Source organism: Periplaneta americana, chromosome 3 (assembly GCF_040183065.1).
Source record: "Periplaneta americana isolate PAMFEO1 chromosome 3, P.americana_PAMFEO1_priV1, whole genome shotgun sequence".
NCBI lineage: Eukaryota > Metazoa > Arthropoda > Insecta > Blattodea > Blattidae > Periplaneta > Periplaneta americana.
This window is the reverse complement of record NC_091119.1, coordinates 156,583,797-156,600,667: the sequence shown is the minus strand read 5'-3', so window position 1 is coordinate 156,600,667 and position 16,871 is coordinate 156,583,797. Positions and strand designations below refer to the sequence as shown.

The following is a 16,871-nucleotide window of genomic DNA, read 5'->3' as shown; positions in this document are numbered from 1 at the left end:
CAAGAGAAGACATGAGAAGAACGAGTGAAGGAATGAAGCGACTACCAGATATTAGTGATTGTGAGGACTGAATAGATAGGGCGTTGGAGAGGTTATAGCGAAGAAGAAGAGTGCTAAAAAGTGAGTGCAGGAAAGTTAGGGGTGGCAAAAGTGTAAGAAAAGGAACAGAGAAGAAAGTGTTAAGTGTAAGAAGATAGGGTAAGAGTGTAATAAGATAAACTATCAAACAATGAATACAATGAGAATTAAAGTGGGGGAAAAATATATATATATATATATATATATATATATATATATATATATATATATGTGTGTGTGTGTACTGTATATATCTGAACAAATGTGAAGTGGAATGAGAGAGAAATTGGAAGTGTGATTTAAGTGAATTAGATATTTGATGTTTTTCAATGTTTTGGATTGGGAGTAGTAGCAGGGGTACTATAACTGTAGGAGTATTATAGAAATAAATATATGGATAGGGATAATAAAATAGGAAATTTAGGAATGGAAGGGAAACAGTCTAGGTAGGAGGGAGAGAATAGAAGAGGATAGAGGGGGAAGGACATATAGCAATTCAGTCATAACAGAACATTAGAAAGCAATCAAGAAATTCTCGGCAAAGAATACCTTAATAGAAAAGAGTTATATGTATAAAGGGATGGTGGATCGAAAAACAGAAATGTGAAGGTCCACCATAACTGTGAATTGTAAAGTTGAATGACAAATAAATATCAATATCAATATCAATATATGGGATGGGTGAAAAATTTTCGAAGTTAACACATTATTCTAAAACTTTGCAGATTACCAGATGTGAGAATATAGCCTATACCCATTATAAATAGTATTTGTAGTATGCAGGCTATGTTATTTCAACACCAAATTTATTTTTGTCCGATGAAGTAAGGAAATATATACTTTTTTTTCTGCTAAGGTTTTCATTCCCAACAACTAACAATTCAGATTCGACAACAATAGAAAAACTTAAAATTGTGTTGTAAACAACTGGTCTATCAGATACAGGCTGCCTCCACATTTGGAAGGGATGGAAGGTAAACAAACTGTTTTCGACATTGCATAATTTATTATCGGTCTTAAGAATACGAAAATGAAGCTTTTCTTAAATTTGTATGAAAGATCGTCAGTAAGTGATTCTGATAATAGATGACCAGTTTATATTTCATTCAAGTGGTATGAAAGGAAGAAAATGTTTTGAAATCAACAAATTTACAATACAAAGAAAACATTCTGGTGCTAAGAAGTAATGGGATGGTTTTAAGTCATTTCAAAAGGAACTGGGATGGCATCCCGCCTCACCTCAAGCCCTGTATATAATAACTTTTATTTTTTTTTCGTATCAATAAAACTAGACTTTAAGCTATGATCTGACCCCTAGTAGAGTTTTCAAAATTAAATTTGGCCTCGAGAGGTATTAAGTTGGTCAACCCTGGTCTGAATCTTCCACACATAATGAAGTGTGCCCATGTAAAACTTACAAATGCCAACTTCAGTTGGGCCCATAACAACTTAGAAGAATGCAGTGTGGATACCGGTTCTAAGAATAAGATTCTGGATTTTCCACTTGCTGTTGTTGATCCTTAAGCATGATGCAGTAAGAATTTATTTTTATTTTATTGGATTATTTTACGACGCTGTATCAACATCTCAGGTTATTTAGCGTCTGAATGAAATGAAGGTGGTAATGCCGGTGAAATGAATCTGGGGTCCAGCACCGAAAGTTACCGAGCATTTGCTCGTATTGGGTTGAGGGAAAACCCCGGAAAAAATCTCAACCAGGTAACTTGCCCCGACCGGGATTCGAACCCGGGCCACCTGGTTTCGCAGTCAGACGTGCTGACCGTTACTCCACAGGTGTGGACTGCAGTAAGAATGGCGGGGTAGAAAACACGTGCTAAGTTACTGTTAGGCACTTCTTTTGGCCATATAAACTATAACTTTTTTTATCTCCAGTAAACTGCACCACATGTCCTTTTCGCTGAATAATACTGATCTAAAATGAGGCACACAAAACCTTGTATTCCCAATCAATTTGTAGGACAGCTTAGGCATATTTCAGATAACGCAAGTATTACTCTTATATTTTCCATTTTAATACATGTTAAAAATTAGTATAAAAAAAAAAAAAAAAGCGCGTGCGCATATGCACACACACAGATATATATATATATATATATATATATATATATATATATATATATATATATAAATTGTACTTCTTAAAAAGATCACAAAACTTATTTAACTCATTAAAAAAAAATACCTCATGATTGAAGACTCTACATCCATGCTTAAATATCTTTTCCATTGCATTGTGTAATCGATTTAAACCACCATATATATTCCAAACATTTGAGACTTGACTTATTAAAAGTCCTTCAACTGTGCCCTTCAGCGACTGGAGAAGTTGCTGATATTCTTCCTGATGGTGAAATTCTTCTCTAGACATGATGGAATTATCTGCAATGAATTAATAGAATTATCAGCTATCACCACTACACACAATGCAGAATAATTACAGAGGAATAAAACTTTCATCTGAAATTAATTCATATTAGAAACACAACAATGAACAACATTCACACATCAAGTGAACAAAGTTCATGTACAATAAGTAACTCTTGTACAGTTGCACATCTTCAGATAATGTACTGCAACCATACTGCTCAGACAACATGAGACATTAGGAATGGCAATACATCTAGAGCAAAAAAATAATCTACTAACATAAGAAAGAAAACTCAGTAGTTAAACAAAAGAAAATGATGTAAAGCAGTGATTACAAGTACGTGGAAGTGATACACGAAAATGTTAATGAAATAAAGTTATCAATAAACATACATTGTATGTTTAGTCAGCACTCCCCAGACAGATTGGAACCTCATAAGTGACACCAATAAAACATCACTCATGAGGCAATTAAGACAAGAGATAATGGGATAGGGTGGCCAGTTCCCTTCCTCTCCATTGTACATATCGTTGACTAGGAACATATTTCACTAATCAGACTTGAGATGTATGCAATAACTGTTCTTCCTCCGACACATATCATTGAGATGTAACTTACTGCCTGGTAAGTTAACAGATTTATCAATCAGAACCTCAATCAGAGATAGAAACATACATTAGACCACACAGTTTTCAATTTCTGTGATTATTCACCATTAGTTATCAAATCTCACGAAGTATTAGAATTTTTTCAGGAATAGCTATAAGGTAAACTTGTCAACACAATTTTTCTCTAAATTTGTTGTCAGTAGCCTGTGCCTGATAAGGAATGGATTAAGTCTTAACAATTTCAAGAAAAAGTGGAATCATTTCATGTCAAATCACAGAGTTTTTAATTAAAATTTCCCTTCATCTTTCAGATTCTGATGAAACTTGCTACATCAAGTGGCTACATAATTATGAATGGAAATCGTAAAAAAAAAAGTCTTCCATTCAAAAGTTATTCATTCTTTCAATATGTAAGATGATAGTATGAAGTAGTGTGGGGATTTTTTCAAAATTTAAAAAATACCATTTTGTGAAAAATTTGAATTGTAAAATTTCATTTAATTTTTAAGAAAAATATTGTGGCACTAGTCTGGATTATTCTGGTTGCCTCAGGAGTGAGCGCGCGCATCTAGCGAGAAGGAAGGCGCAGGGAAGCGGAAACTCGAGCTTCGGTAGGAGCTGTAGAGCTGTACGGAGTGAGGGGAGAAGGCTACGGTGACAGCACAGAGCCGAGAGAGCAAGGGAAACATTTAGAAGCGGATTTCTCTCGAAAGTCCAGAAAGCCACGCGAATAGAAGATTCCAGAATATGTGGTGTAGTAATAAAAGCACGAGTTGCCGACAAATCAGTCAGTCTTCGGAAGTCAGTCTTGGGCAGCAGGCGAGTTCGTGCAGTGGACCGCATCTGGGAAACCTGGGTTCGACGTGCAGTGGACAGCAGCTGGGAGACTTGGGTTCGACATGCAGTGAACTTGAATGAGTGAGTCCGTAATTGTGAATGTGTCCACCAGGAGAGTGTGACGCAGTTCGGGAGACCCGAGTTCGAAGTGCAGTGCACTTGAACAGTGAGCTAGTAGAACTAGCTAAGGCAAGCGAACTGAGAACTGACAGTTCTGTTCTGCACACAGTGCATTGTGAACATTAAATGAAATTAGAAGTAAATGAAACGATAAAAATATTATACCGGTACCATAATATTTTTTTTTATTTACTTGGTTTTCACGTCTAATATTTCACTTTCAACTTTTTATCATCCTCTTAACGATGTTTTCCGTTATTTCTTCTACCCCCTTTCATACTTTTGTTGATCTATCTTGGCATTCTGTGCACGGAGTATATTACAATACAACTCTACCTGCTTCACGGGTGCGTGACCATCAACAGGATTTGCCTTTATGGTTCCTGCCATTGTCTTCCTGACTGTCTGACACCTCTCATATTGGAGTGTTAGTTGTTAATGATGGCAGGCAGGCAACCCTCACAACATTCATAAAGAAACACAAGAAAATGGAGGGCAGTGTCGCAAGTGGTAAAATTAATCTTGAACATCAGAGTTTAAAAACTGTGCAACAGAAGATGTTGACAAAGATGCCTTGAAGTGGTTTAATGTCTCTACTATGGCACCGGAGAATATCTGATTGTGCTCGAAGCAATAAGAAACAGGGTTGATGCTGAAAACCTCAAAACTAAAAGACAGAGTAGGGCTACAATTTTCAATTTTTTTTTAAATATGCCTGAATGACAAATGAATTTGTATGTTAAGTAGGGTAATCAAATGGTGAGCATATATTATTTCATTATATGTAAGACCTAGGCCTAATGTTGTTTTATACTTATTTCTACTATATTCTCCTTCAGAACATAAATTTGGGCAGAATTTCATAAACCGTCACTACAACAATAATCCTGACACAAGCCTACCTAAAACAATTTTCTTGTTGTTGTTTAGTCAATTGTTCAGAAACAAGTTTGGGGAAAATTTCAGTTTGAATCTCATAAGTGACTCCAATAAGGCATCACTCATGAGGCAACTAAGTCAGGAGATAATGGGGTAGGGTGGTCAGTTCCTTTCCCCCTCCATTGATTACATCGTTGACTATAGTCCCGTCGCTCTAATTTCCAGCAACCAATCGCATTGCGGGTCGGCTACATTTAAACGTGTGCATCTTGTGATTCGCTGATTCATTTCTTAAGGCTCGATAAATGCTTAATATAATCGCCCGTCATTTTAGCTCTTTCGTTGGCGTTCGCAGAAAGCACACGAAGACGTTATTTGCCGCTCAATTATTTGCTGAATTACATTGCGTTTGATTTATTATCATAGGAGCTACGACATGATAATGTTTAACGGTGTGGCAAATAGATTCCTCGTATGGTAGCTCGGCAACCTAAGAACAAAAATGGCGAACCATACTACCTACCTAGACTTTATAGAGCCTTCACTTTCTAAGACGTAAGCAAAGAGGCGAAGTCACGCCGGAAATAACAGCGTCGGGGCTATAGTAACATAGACCTATTAGCCTACACTAATCAGACTTTAGGGGCCGAATTCATAGACATTCTTAGCGTGGGCTTCCGGTGGATAATCAGCGAATTAACGTTTTTCGTATTTATAAACCAGTGTTGGCGATATGATATGATATGAATCCTGTGCAAGTAACCAGTTGCAAGCCGGGTCTAGTTTAGCATGCTCACAGCGCGGGCTAGCGAAATGTCTATGAATAGCACCCTAAAAGACGAACAATTGTTCTTCCTCCGACACATATTGTCAGGATGAGATGTATACTGCCTGACAATGCATGTACATATCAGCCAGAATCTCAATCAGAGGGAAACAATTTTTTTAGTCTCCAGAAAATAGTTGTATTGAAGTTCGACTATATATGTAGGGTACCGGTAATGAAAGATTAAATATTACATTCAATCATCTTAATAAAAAAAGACTTTTTAATTTCAACATGCGTTCTGAATACAGCTAAGGTTTCGTGGGTTTTTGCCTGGAGTGCACATTTTCCTGGGAGTCTTATATCTATACTTAGTTCGCCACTAAACACGTGCTATCGAAACATCACACACGAAACACATGAACATATATGTCAGTGTCAGTATAACTACAGTATAGCCTACTGTGGTATAACCAACAAAATCTCACTGAATTCATTTTATCAACACACCGGCAAATCACAGGCCTACCTACTACTGTAGTCTGAAAAACTGTTGTGGACACAAACCTGTTCTCACGACACAATTGCGAAGAATGCTATAAATCATACAAAATAATAATATTGAATGAATAGGCTACAACAGAAGTGCTAATTAAGCAACATTGATTATGCATCACATTAACTTATTTCCACAAAACGTTTATGAACCGAGAAATCAATAAATACATCAAGATTGTTACATACTGTATATCTACGTAAATATTCCTGGGGCTTTTACATAACCTAAGTTAACTTCATTAAGTTACCCTGCAACATTTTATATAAAAGCAATCCTCTGTATTTCGATATCATGTAGCCTACATGAGGAACAACAAATTAACACATTTTAAACTTTGCATGGATATACATACAAGACAAATCAATAAATTCCATATCAATTTAAAAATTAAGAACACACACACACTACTTCGTGCATTCCAATTTACTAACCTAATTCATTCTAGCGAAACGAATGACTTCCAAATTGTTTTTATTCAGCGGTATTGTTCATGTAGAACAGTATTGAAGGCAATGAAGCATTATTATGATAGGTATTGTATTACTTTGCATGTTGGAGTAAATGACATCGAAGTATCGTGTTCAAATACAGCGCAGCAGTATTCGACAGGTTCTGTCATGATCTTCCCAATATTATTCTGGAATCACCACAAAGATATCTCCAATCAGTGCACAAGAAGACGAGTTCCTGTGACTCAAAAAAAGGGAAGAGAAAACCTGTTAGGGGTACTTAATCTTTAGAAAGCATCAGACAATTCTTCAAGTACAGTCTGAATAAATCAAAATCACCATCGAGAACCTCGGATCCATCGATGAAAGAAATTGAAGCCCAAATCTTATGATTTTGGTTAGTCTCTGCAAGAATAATGCTATTGCTATCAGTGGACACACACATGCACTCCTGGCATAACCAAACACAACAACACAGACAGTTGTGGGAGATGTGTTGCGCACAGTTTAATGTGGGGGCGGGGTACAACCGGATCAACATGCAAACTTATTGTTAATGTATAAATAATAAGAAAATCTAAATAAATAAATCGCTACAATATTAGGAGTGCTCATTTCTAAAAGAACACTTTTCATGTCCTGTGAGTCACATAGATTTATTACGATAATCAGAATATTCTGAAACCTGACCTTGAATATATTCTCACGGTTTTCTAACATTTGAAACGTCTTTTGATTGCGCATATGTAGTGCGTAAGATGGCAGCACGTTCCTATGCCATTTTGGTTGTCAAATTTTAGATTTTGCAGGTTTGCGAGCTTTGCATGGGAGGTTTCAAGGGCGAATTTCTGCGAATTTTGACGAATTAACTCGAACAGCTCCGGACAGACAAATCTGTTCGGCGTTGATTTTGACAACAGAGTAAATTCCAGGAAAATCCATTTAGTAGAAAGAAACTTAAAATTTGCGGTGTACTTAAGAATTTGCAAAGTACAAGATGCAGAATGTAATAAATACCGTAAAAGGAACTGCGTTAGGGGTAGCAGAATATCTGACACCTGTGTTAAAGGTAAACATTTGTCACAAATTTAATATTGGATATGACAGAGAATGAGGTTAAGTACGATCGAAAACGCTTATTCTTGAGGAGGAAATGATTTTGATCGTACATCTTTGTCATTTATTAAGTAACAAAATCTCTTACTGCTTATTGACATTTTGTTTATTATTTTAAAATGTTATATAATAGGAATCCAAGTTCCGGGAAACAGGAGTTTTGACACCAGAAGAATTTGTGGCTGCAGGGGACCATTTAGTACACCATTGCCCTACATGGCAGTGGGCTACAGGTGATGAAGGTCGAGCGAAATCTTATCTGCCACGAAATAAACAATTCCTCATTACACGTAATGTACCATGCCCTCGGCGATGTAAACAGGTATTCTTTTTTTCAAATTTATTATTCTGAGTATCATGTATATGGGTAATATTCTCCCTAATAAACAAATTTCTACTTCTATTGTAGATGGAGTATTGTGATGACCAGGAAAAAATAATAGAAGCTGATGATCCAGATGGAGGTTGGGTTGATACCCATCATTTTGATGCAGGAGCTTCAGGATTAGATGATAAAGTTTCTGAGATGACTCTAGAATCAAAGGTTAGCAAGACACGATTTTTTTTTTTTAATTATTGTATTCCATATAAACATTTTAATTATACTGGATTTCATAAACGCGGAAAATACGAAGAGTGCATGTCACATAATTGCCAGATAATGTTTCTTCACATAGATCCAGAAAAGGAATTAAAGCCAGGAAATGTATTAGATATCGGTAATTTTGCAATGAATATGCAGACCGCAAATGAAATCTGAAGACTTGTATATCTCCAGCATTGCTGCCTCTACTGTATTGTGTTTGGTCTGTCACGAATTAAGAGAGGAAGGGAAAGAAAGACCGAGAGAGACGTAAATCTTGGCAATCTCTTTACTAGAGGTTTGAGACTCTGTGGGCGGTGGAGAGCAACTATCTTCTTTAGCTCTGTACTGGTGGTTTCTAGGGGTAGACTAGCTTGGGAAACTGATATGAGGGAAGGTTGTCTTAATGTGTTGACGACTATAAAGTTAAAATCTCTGCTTGTAGGCTGAAGTCTCCAATAATGTTGCGAAGGATGAAGATGAAGATGATGATGATGAAGATGATGAAGAAGCTGCAGACATGGAAGAATTTGAAGAGAGTGGACTTCTGGATGAACAGGATAAGGTAACTAGAATTTTACAGTCGTATACATACCTACATTTAAATAATTCTGCATTACTTAAGTTCGGTACCCAGATTTGCTTGAGTAAGTAATGAAAAGAGAAAAACAAAGACTAAAGAAAATTTTAGTAAATACAGTAAAATCCTGATAAGATGCTGTTCAAGGGACTGCGTGTAAACTGTGTATTAACGGGACCGCGTATTAGGCGGATATACAAATTTTGACTTACTGTATATACAGTATCTATTAGCATTTTCCTTTATTGAAATACATGATTCATGAAAGGTAATATAGTATTACTGCATTATGTAATTATTATACTGTACGTCAAAGACATTTACAATATGTACTGTACTTAATTCTTTCGAAAAGGGTAATTTATGTTGTTTGCCTTGTGCGTGTTCTCCAAGCCCTCATGCTTACCACACTTCACTTTCCTGTGCTTACATCCTCCCGACATCGCAGCTGCAGTGATTGAGACGCGATTTTTTAATATTGTCCTTAATGTCGATGATGGAATTCCTAATGAATCAGAGAGTTCTTTCTGATTAAGAGTACTGTTTTCATCGTATTTTCCCGACACAGAAAGCGCTTTTCGTTTAAGACGCATTATAATCACACTCACAGACACTTCAACACACCAAAGGACAACAAACTGACCAGCAAAAATTTCCAGAATTTTATTATGGCCGAGTGAGGAATGTTGTTTGAGAAAGCGGGTTAGCAAGAGGGTGGGGTACTGTAACTGTATAGGCTTTAAGCGTGCAGGTAAAGAGTCGAATAAGAGAGCGTAACAAGAGGGTGGCTTATTGCACAGTATGAAGGATTAAGTGCGCAGGTATGAAGTCGAATACCAGTACTTTTCAGGTTAATGACACCATGAGTTCAATGGCCAAAATGTTTCATTGCTGAAAAATACGAGTACATCGAAAATATTCCACAAAAATAGTGTATTATGTGGGACTAAAGCGCAACAAATGGGGTATTTCATAAAGGCGTTATATATGAAATGTGCAGGGACCGGACAAAAAAAGCATATTACACAGGATAGCATAATAAGCAGGCGCGTCTTATCGAGGTTTTACTGTACAAAATTTACTTGCTAAGTCATGACTGCATTTTTTTCTGTCAAATCCTGAGTCCCATCAGAAATTTAAGAACGTAAAAACATGTTTCAACAGATTCTAATATATTCATAGACGAAGTGTGTGGCTAGTCTCCTCCCCACAAAAAAAGCGTAACATTACGAAAAACATAATATAACCAATAATAACACCTCATTAAAGCATTTTCCCACAATTCTCATGTATTTTTATGTTGAAAGTACTTCTAGCTGATGTATTAAGTTCTCTGTACCTTCAAAAATATTCTCTAGACCTATACATTCACACCAGGCACCCAACAAACACAGTGCATACATCACTCACATTTCACCAAAGAAATTGCTTTTGCATTTTCTTCTGGACATGTTATGTGACAAAATTGAGTTTTAACTCACTGAAAAGCCTAAACAAATGCAATTTCACCAAACAATGTCATGGGATATGATTAGGGTTACAAACGAAGTAATTATATTATAACCACCTTTTGAGATGGGAAAATCCCTCAAAATGGTGAATAATACCTGTTCCTAATAAAAACTTATTTCATCGGAATATATACTGTATTTCTTTCACGTGTTAAAATTAGGTACTTGTTGACTAGTTTCAACCTGTTGTAGGTTATCTTCAGAACTGGATTGAAGAAACTACAACATGCTACAAAATTTCATCAAACCAGTGATTGATAATGAATTAAATTGTCAACACGTCATACCATTTTCGTAGTGAACTAATACTCTTTAAGTCTTAAGATTATGCTATACTTAATTATTAATATTTCTGTTAGTTAAATGTATGAACTCTAAAAAACCTGGAAAGGTATTTACGAGTAAATTTATTTGGACTGGGTCCTCATCTTATAGAAAAGGAATTTACCTGGCTGCAGTCTCTCAAAGGTTGAGAACCACTGTTCTAGGGCAAAGAAAAGAAACGCAGTTAGGATGATCACACAGTTAGATCACATATATGTGAAAATACAAATATGTATATAGGTATTTCCCAGCATAGATTGTTTACTTATTGTTGTTGTCTTTCCCTTTCTTCATAAAGGCAACTCTTGATACTTCACAAAATACAAAAAAAGAAGCTGGAGATAACTGCAACCAAGTAGGTGGAGAAATCATACACACAAGAACATATGATCTTCATATTACTTACGATAAATATTACCAAACCCCTCGCATGTGGCTATTTGGATATGATGAGGTAAGTCAGTCGTACACTACAACTGCAGTAAATCATTACCAAATGATACTGTAACTACATACATTACGAAAATATGGTATTTATTTCTAGAACCGCAAAGCACTCACAGTAGAGCAGATGTATGAAGATGTAAGTCAAGATCATGCCAAGAAGACTGTCACAATGGAGACTCATCCCCACCTTCCTGGCCCACCCATGGCTTCTGTCCACCCTTGCAAGTACGTAAAATAATTACAACTATATATTATTATCATTATCATATCATCATTAATAGCTGTCACGGTGGTCTAGTGGCTAGAGCGCTAGACATAATCTTGATGATCCGGGTTCGATCCTTGACATACCCCTGATTTATAACTTTCGTTGGACAAGCCTGCAATCCAGATAACACAGGCTTTTCTTCAGGAGCTCCGGTTTCCCTGTAGTATCCCAAGAAATCTCTATCATCATTGGGCGATGACTGTCAGTAAATTGGTCTACACAACTGATTTCATATGGGTGAATGACGAAAATTCAAGTACCCACTATTAGTTAAATATAGGCGTATATATCATTATATTACTATTTTTATTTTCATTATTTATTAATTAATCAATGCTTAGATGGATTATCTCCATTTGTTTCCTAATATACCAGTAAACATTTGTGATGTTATTAACACTTTTATCTGAAATGTTGATAGCTTTGCAGTTTAGTATATGCTGCAAGTCATTATTATTATTATTATTCAGTCGGCCTGGGTGGCGCAGTCGGTAGTGCTGGCCTTCTGTGCCCGAGGTTGCAGGTTCGATCCTGACCCAGGTCGATGGAATTTAAGTGTGCTTAAATGCGACAGACTCATGTCAGTAGATTTACTAGCATGTAAAAGAACTCCTGTGGGACAAAATTCCGGCACACCAGCATTGCAGTTGCGAGCATTGTTAAATAAACCATCATTTTATTTCTCATGGCTTCCACAAACTCTCGACAGGTCCCAGTAGATTAAGGTGAAGTTCATGGAACTAATTTATTGTCTGCTTGCTGACTATGACTTCATAAGTTATTTTGTTCAAGAATCTTCGCTGTTGCATAAATCCAGCTGCGTATCTTTGGCATTACCATGAATGTGTTCATACAGATATCAGAACAGTATGTGAAATTACATTTGCTGCCTTTATAACTGTTGAAAATGGGCGCAAATAGCCATAGTTGCTGACGCGCCCTTCTTGAACTCCACTAACTAACATAACTGTTGGAAAGATCTTTCAAAGTTGTGTAATCTAAATTGCTAAATTTTCGTGATTTGATTGTGTAGGCAGACTAAATTTTGTGTATTTAAATTTGTTACAGTTGTGAGGACATTTGTTCGTTAATTTTGGCCACCAACTTTTGTCTGGTGTCATGTTCAGCTATTCTTTCTCTCGATATACTGTACTTCTCTCCCAAGTACATCTTTGCTGATGATGATGATGATGATGATGATGATTATTATTATTATTATTATTATTATTATTATTATTATTATTTATAGGGACCAAATAAATTGTCAGTTCTAATATAGGCTATTTTAATACATCTCTTTTGTAACATTACTGTATATATATTTTAGAAACAACTGCTTAAGTATAATCTTATTTTATATGTTCAGAACATCATGCAATGACACTTATGAAAATAATATATAAAGATACAAATTTTCAATTAGTCACACCTGTTATTGTAATATTTTTGTATATATTCACTAAATTTTATAGAGCAAGTGTTACATTTTAACTAAATATATCAGAGTTATATTTTAAAATCCTAATTGAATATTAAGATTTGCAAAAGTTATAAAGAAATGTATTGAATATAAAGAACATTGAATTTGTAATTTGTGATACTGTTTAAAGCATTTATTTATGATTTGAAAATAGTATTTTGCAAGTGCATGCTTGGAACAATTTGGTGAAAATATTGAGTTTATTATTTTTTTCGATATACTCACTTTATTTTATAACTCATACTCTATTTCCCATAGAGGGAAGTCTAAATTCAACACTATCTGCAAGAAAATATATTTTAAACTGATAATACGGTAGTTGCAAGAGATTCAAGGATAAAGAAGTACCGTATTTACCCGTGTAATGGATGCCCCCACATAATGGACGCACCCCAATTTTTCGCGTTAAAATTAAAAAAAAAAAAAATCGCCGCATAATAGACATATAGAGGAATGTGAATCTGTTACAAATGATAGCAATGATGCTGAACCTGACAGTGAATGAGGAAGCTAGTGTTAATAATAACAGTAAAGTGTCTTGTCTTATTGTCGCTATATTCATTGTTACAAGTTATCATCTGTTTATACAACTGCTGCTAACTATCGATCGTCTTAAGTGCGACGCAATCAACATATAAATTAGTCGTGGTCCATATATCTGTCGATTATTTCAGCATTCGAGCTGGCACGCGGTTTCCCCTCCCCCCTCTAAAAATTTTTCCTCCTAGTTTTTTGTTATAAAAATAAAGAAAAAAGTGCGTCTATTATGCGGCTAAATACGATAGCTATATACTTGAATCATGTAATTCAAATAAATGTAAGTGTTCATTGAAAACATTTTAATATACTATATGTGGTTTGATTTTTGTTCTTAGGCATGCAGAAGTAATGAAGAAGATTATACAGACTGTCACAGAAGGAGGTGGAGAGTTAGGTGTTCATATGTACTTGATCATATTTTTGAAATTTGTACAAGCTGTAATTCCAACAATAGAGTATGACTATACTCAAAATTTCACAATGTGATTTACAAGTGAAAAATTTGCTCACCTTTGCTCGTTATTTTATGAAAAGCCTGATGCATTAAAGAAATGGCTGAAGAAAAGACAAGGCAAATATGCATAAGCATTCCATGTCATCCTAATATGCCTTTTTGCTTTAGCTCTTGAAAAATAGCAAACTTATATTAAAGAAAGCATTGTAAGTTTGTATGCATTTTGATAGGTTTTTGTGTGATAAAAGTCTCAAACGAACTGTTGACCCATATGTCCTTTGTGATTATATTGTTGTACATTAGTAAGATTATACAAGAGAGAAGGAAATGAAATATAATATACTCAGAGAGCTTTTATGCTGCATAATTTAGAAATGCATTTTCGTAACTTCTGTTTCGGCAATATAATATGTGTTACTGTCCCATTCATTTGATATCAACTTATCATTCTCAACAAGTACTTGTTTTATTGAAATATCATGAAGTGACATAGTAAAAATAGTGAAAACACCGTAAATAATATGCTCTTGACTTAACACATTGCACAGTGTAATCATTTTGCTTTCCATAAGTCATAGTATTTATGAACTGTAACTTTGCAGATTGTGTTGTTCACACTTCAAAATAAAACATCAGCAGTTATGACACTCAAAATGGTTGATATATTAATCTTGTAAGAAATATGTTCATGCATGTATTGTGTATTCTGCTAAAATTGGCTCTTCTCGCCTTCAAGGATGTGACTGACTGCTCACTTGCCTGCAAATGATCTGATCATAATGGGCCCAGTTGTCAGTGAAACTCTATTTACAGTACCATATCGTATTGCTTTTCAGTACACTAATTATTTTAACGTGAATTTTGGTACCTCACCGAAGAAAAATAAATTTGTTTGCTCGAGATTATATTGTAGTATTTTCTTGGAGTATGGTTGTGCTGTTTCAGAGACTCTTTCCCAAATCTCGTATGTATTGTAATTTATACGACAGTCATTATCATGCAGAGAGTCCACAATTAATTATTGTTGGTAATTTCTCAACAAAGCATCCTGTCATTGAGTTTTGAGTGAGGTGTCTCACAGAGCTAAATATGCGATTTCAAGCTTTCATGATGATTGGGTTGTAAAGAAGATATGAGAGTTCTCAACTGTTTTATGATTTAATTCTTCCACAATTAGAGCTACTTACATATTCCAAGCTCAGAGTCATAGCAAGTAGCAAAGCTATCCAATAGAATAGGTGTCTCATGTTAAGTGATGAAACCTGTAATTAGTAATTAATTCGGAAACATCCAAAAATTAAATCCGAAGCCAGCTGAAAATCCAAAACTCTTTAAGAAAACTACATACTGGTAGCTTTATTTTTTAAGATGCTTTTTCGTTTATAATACTAATACAGATTTTCTGTTATGGCATGAGTAAAACTTGCTGCTTACATGCTAAAAATGAAGACATTTTTTTGTATTAATACACAATTGCGTTTATTGTAATTTATGAAATTAGATGTGCAACTAAAAATTAAAATAATTAAGTGAACTGAGTAATTAGTAAATATGAACAGTAAGGTATCACCTGTCTACCACATTTCATCGCATTGGTATTACTTTTTTTGGCATAAAAATATACAGTACTATTGGATCAGTCTGTGGAAAGATGATTGGTCTAGGCCAGACCATTCCAAGTGAGCAGCCACCGGGATGTCGTGTGGCAGCCCTGGGTTTGTAGGATCCGTGCCAAGCCCCGGAGAGAGATACAGCGAGTGAGTGGGAAAGAGACAGAATACCAATCGCTGAGAGGGAGGAACACGTGCATGGGGTAGAGTGAACCAATGAGGTGTATGGATGGCACATTTTATGATGCAGAAAAAATTCAAGAATTACAAAAATTGCCCTTCACATGTCCTTTTTTTCTGTAGTTAGGAAGACATATGATATTTCTTTGATTTCACCAATTTAGTTATATCAAAGAAAATTGTTTGAGCAGAATGAATGTGTAACACTGCTTCCAACGCAACATCAGACAACCTGACCTAGTTTTACCTTATTCAGGTTCATGACTGGGAATCGCACATGTATGTAGAGCCAAACACGGCAATTAACTTGCATGTCAATGCGTGGATATGCGGGAACTCTTTTTGTTCCAAGTTCTTATAAAATGCAACGAGGCCGCCTGGAATATTGTAATATCTTTCAAAATTGTATGACATTGAAGCCTTATCAGTTCTCTTCGGAATTTGACTGGAGCCTGCTCAACATTTACAGAAAAGAGCATCATAAAATGTTCACCAAGTTTCTGTATGCGGTGAGAGATTGTTTGTGGAGAGAGACTAATTGACACAAATGTCACCAGAGAAGGCCACATTATCTCTGAAGTTGAAATCATGCACTCCTTAACAAACATTCCATCCATTAAAGGCCGGCTATTTTTGGCGTGTTATGGTATATTATTTGATAAAACATGGAAATAGCATAAAATTAAGTTTTAATTGTTTCTGCTACACCTTCTAGAAGATGTATACTATACTAAAAGCAAAAATTATGTACAAGAAATAAATACATTCTCACATGTTGAGCTATTTGATGCATGTTAAAGATCAGTTCCCGAGTCTTAGATCCTGAAACATGTAAAAATACTGTTTTCATACACACCACATTGGCATCATAAAATACAGATAGTTTGAACTCCACACATTTTTTTTAATCGCAATATGTACTGAGACAAGTAGTAATCAAATCAAACTAGCAACAATAAGTTGCTCACCCACTGGGATGACTTCTGATTTATGGGTTGCACAATGGGTCATTTGTGCCATCTATGTCCTGAAAAATCTATTTCGTGTTATTTTTATCCCCCCAAAAAAAACTTCTAGTCCTAATTTTATTTGA

At 35.4% G+C, this 16,871-nt stretch overlaps 2 protein-coding genes across 2 annotated transcripts in view; one reads left to right on the top strand and one right to left on the bottom strand.

Moving 5' to 3' along the window:
* Nucleotides 1-7,272, bottom strand: part of Rubicon (run domain Beclin-1-interacting and cysteine-rich domain-containing protein rubicon) — a 45,453-nt gene extending 38,181 nt beyond the window's left edge. Inside the window, exons 1-3 of the mRNA XM_069822100.1 lie at nucleotides 7,025-7,272; nucleotides 6,668-6,873; nucleotides 2,282-2,478 (exon numbers count right to left, since the gene is read on the bottom strand). Of these exons, the coding sequence (XP_069678201.1) occupies nucleotides 2,282-2,467 (186 nt within the window). The 5' untranslated portion in view covers nucleotides 2,468-2,478; nucleotides 6,668-6,873; nucleotides 7,025-7,272. The remainder of the gene's footprint in view (nucleotides 1-2,281; nucleotides 2,479-6,667; nucleotides 6,874-7,024) is intronic.
* A 212-nt stretch (nucleotides 7,273-7,484) lies between these two features.
* Nucleotides 7,485-14,893, top strand: Atg3 (Autophagy-related protein 3). Its single transcript, XM_069822106.1, has 7 exons — nucleotides 7,485-7,754; nucleotides 7,935-8,123; nucleotides 8,211-8,345; nucleotides 8,830-8,949; nucleotides 11,098-11,253; nucleotides 11,344-11,471; nucleotides 13,870-14,893. The coding sequence occupies exons 1-7, from the start codon at nucleotides 7,683-7,685 to the stop codon at nucleotides 14,018-14,020; spliced, it is 951 nt and encodes a 316-aa protein (XP_069678207.1). The 5' UTR covers nucleotides 7,485-7,682; the 3' UTR covers nucleotides 14,021-14,893.
* Nucleotides 14,894-16,871: the final 1,978 nt, after the last annotated feature.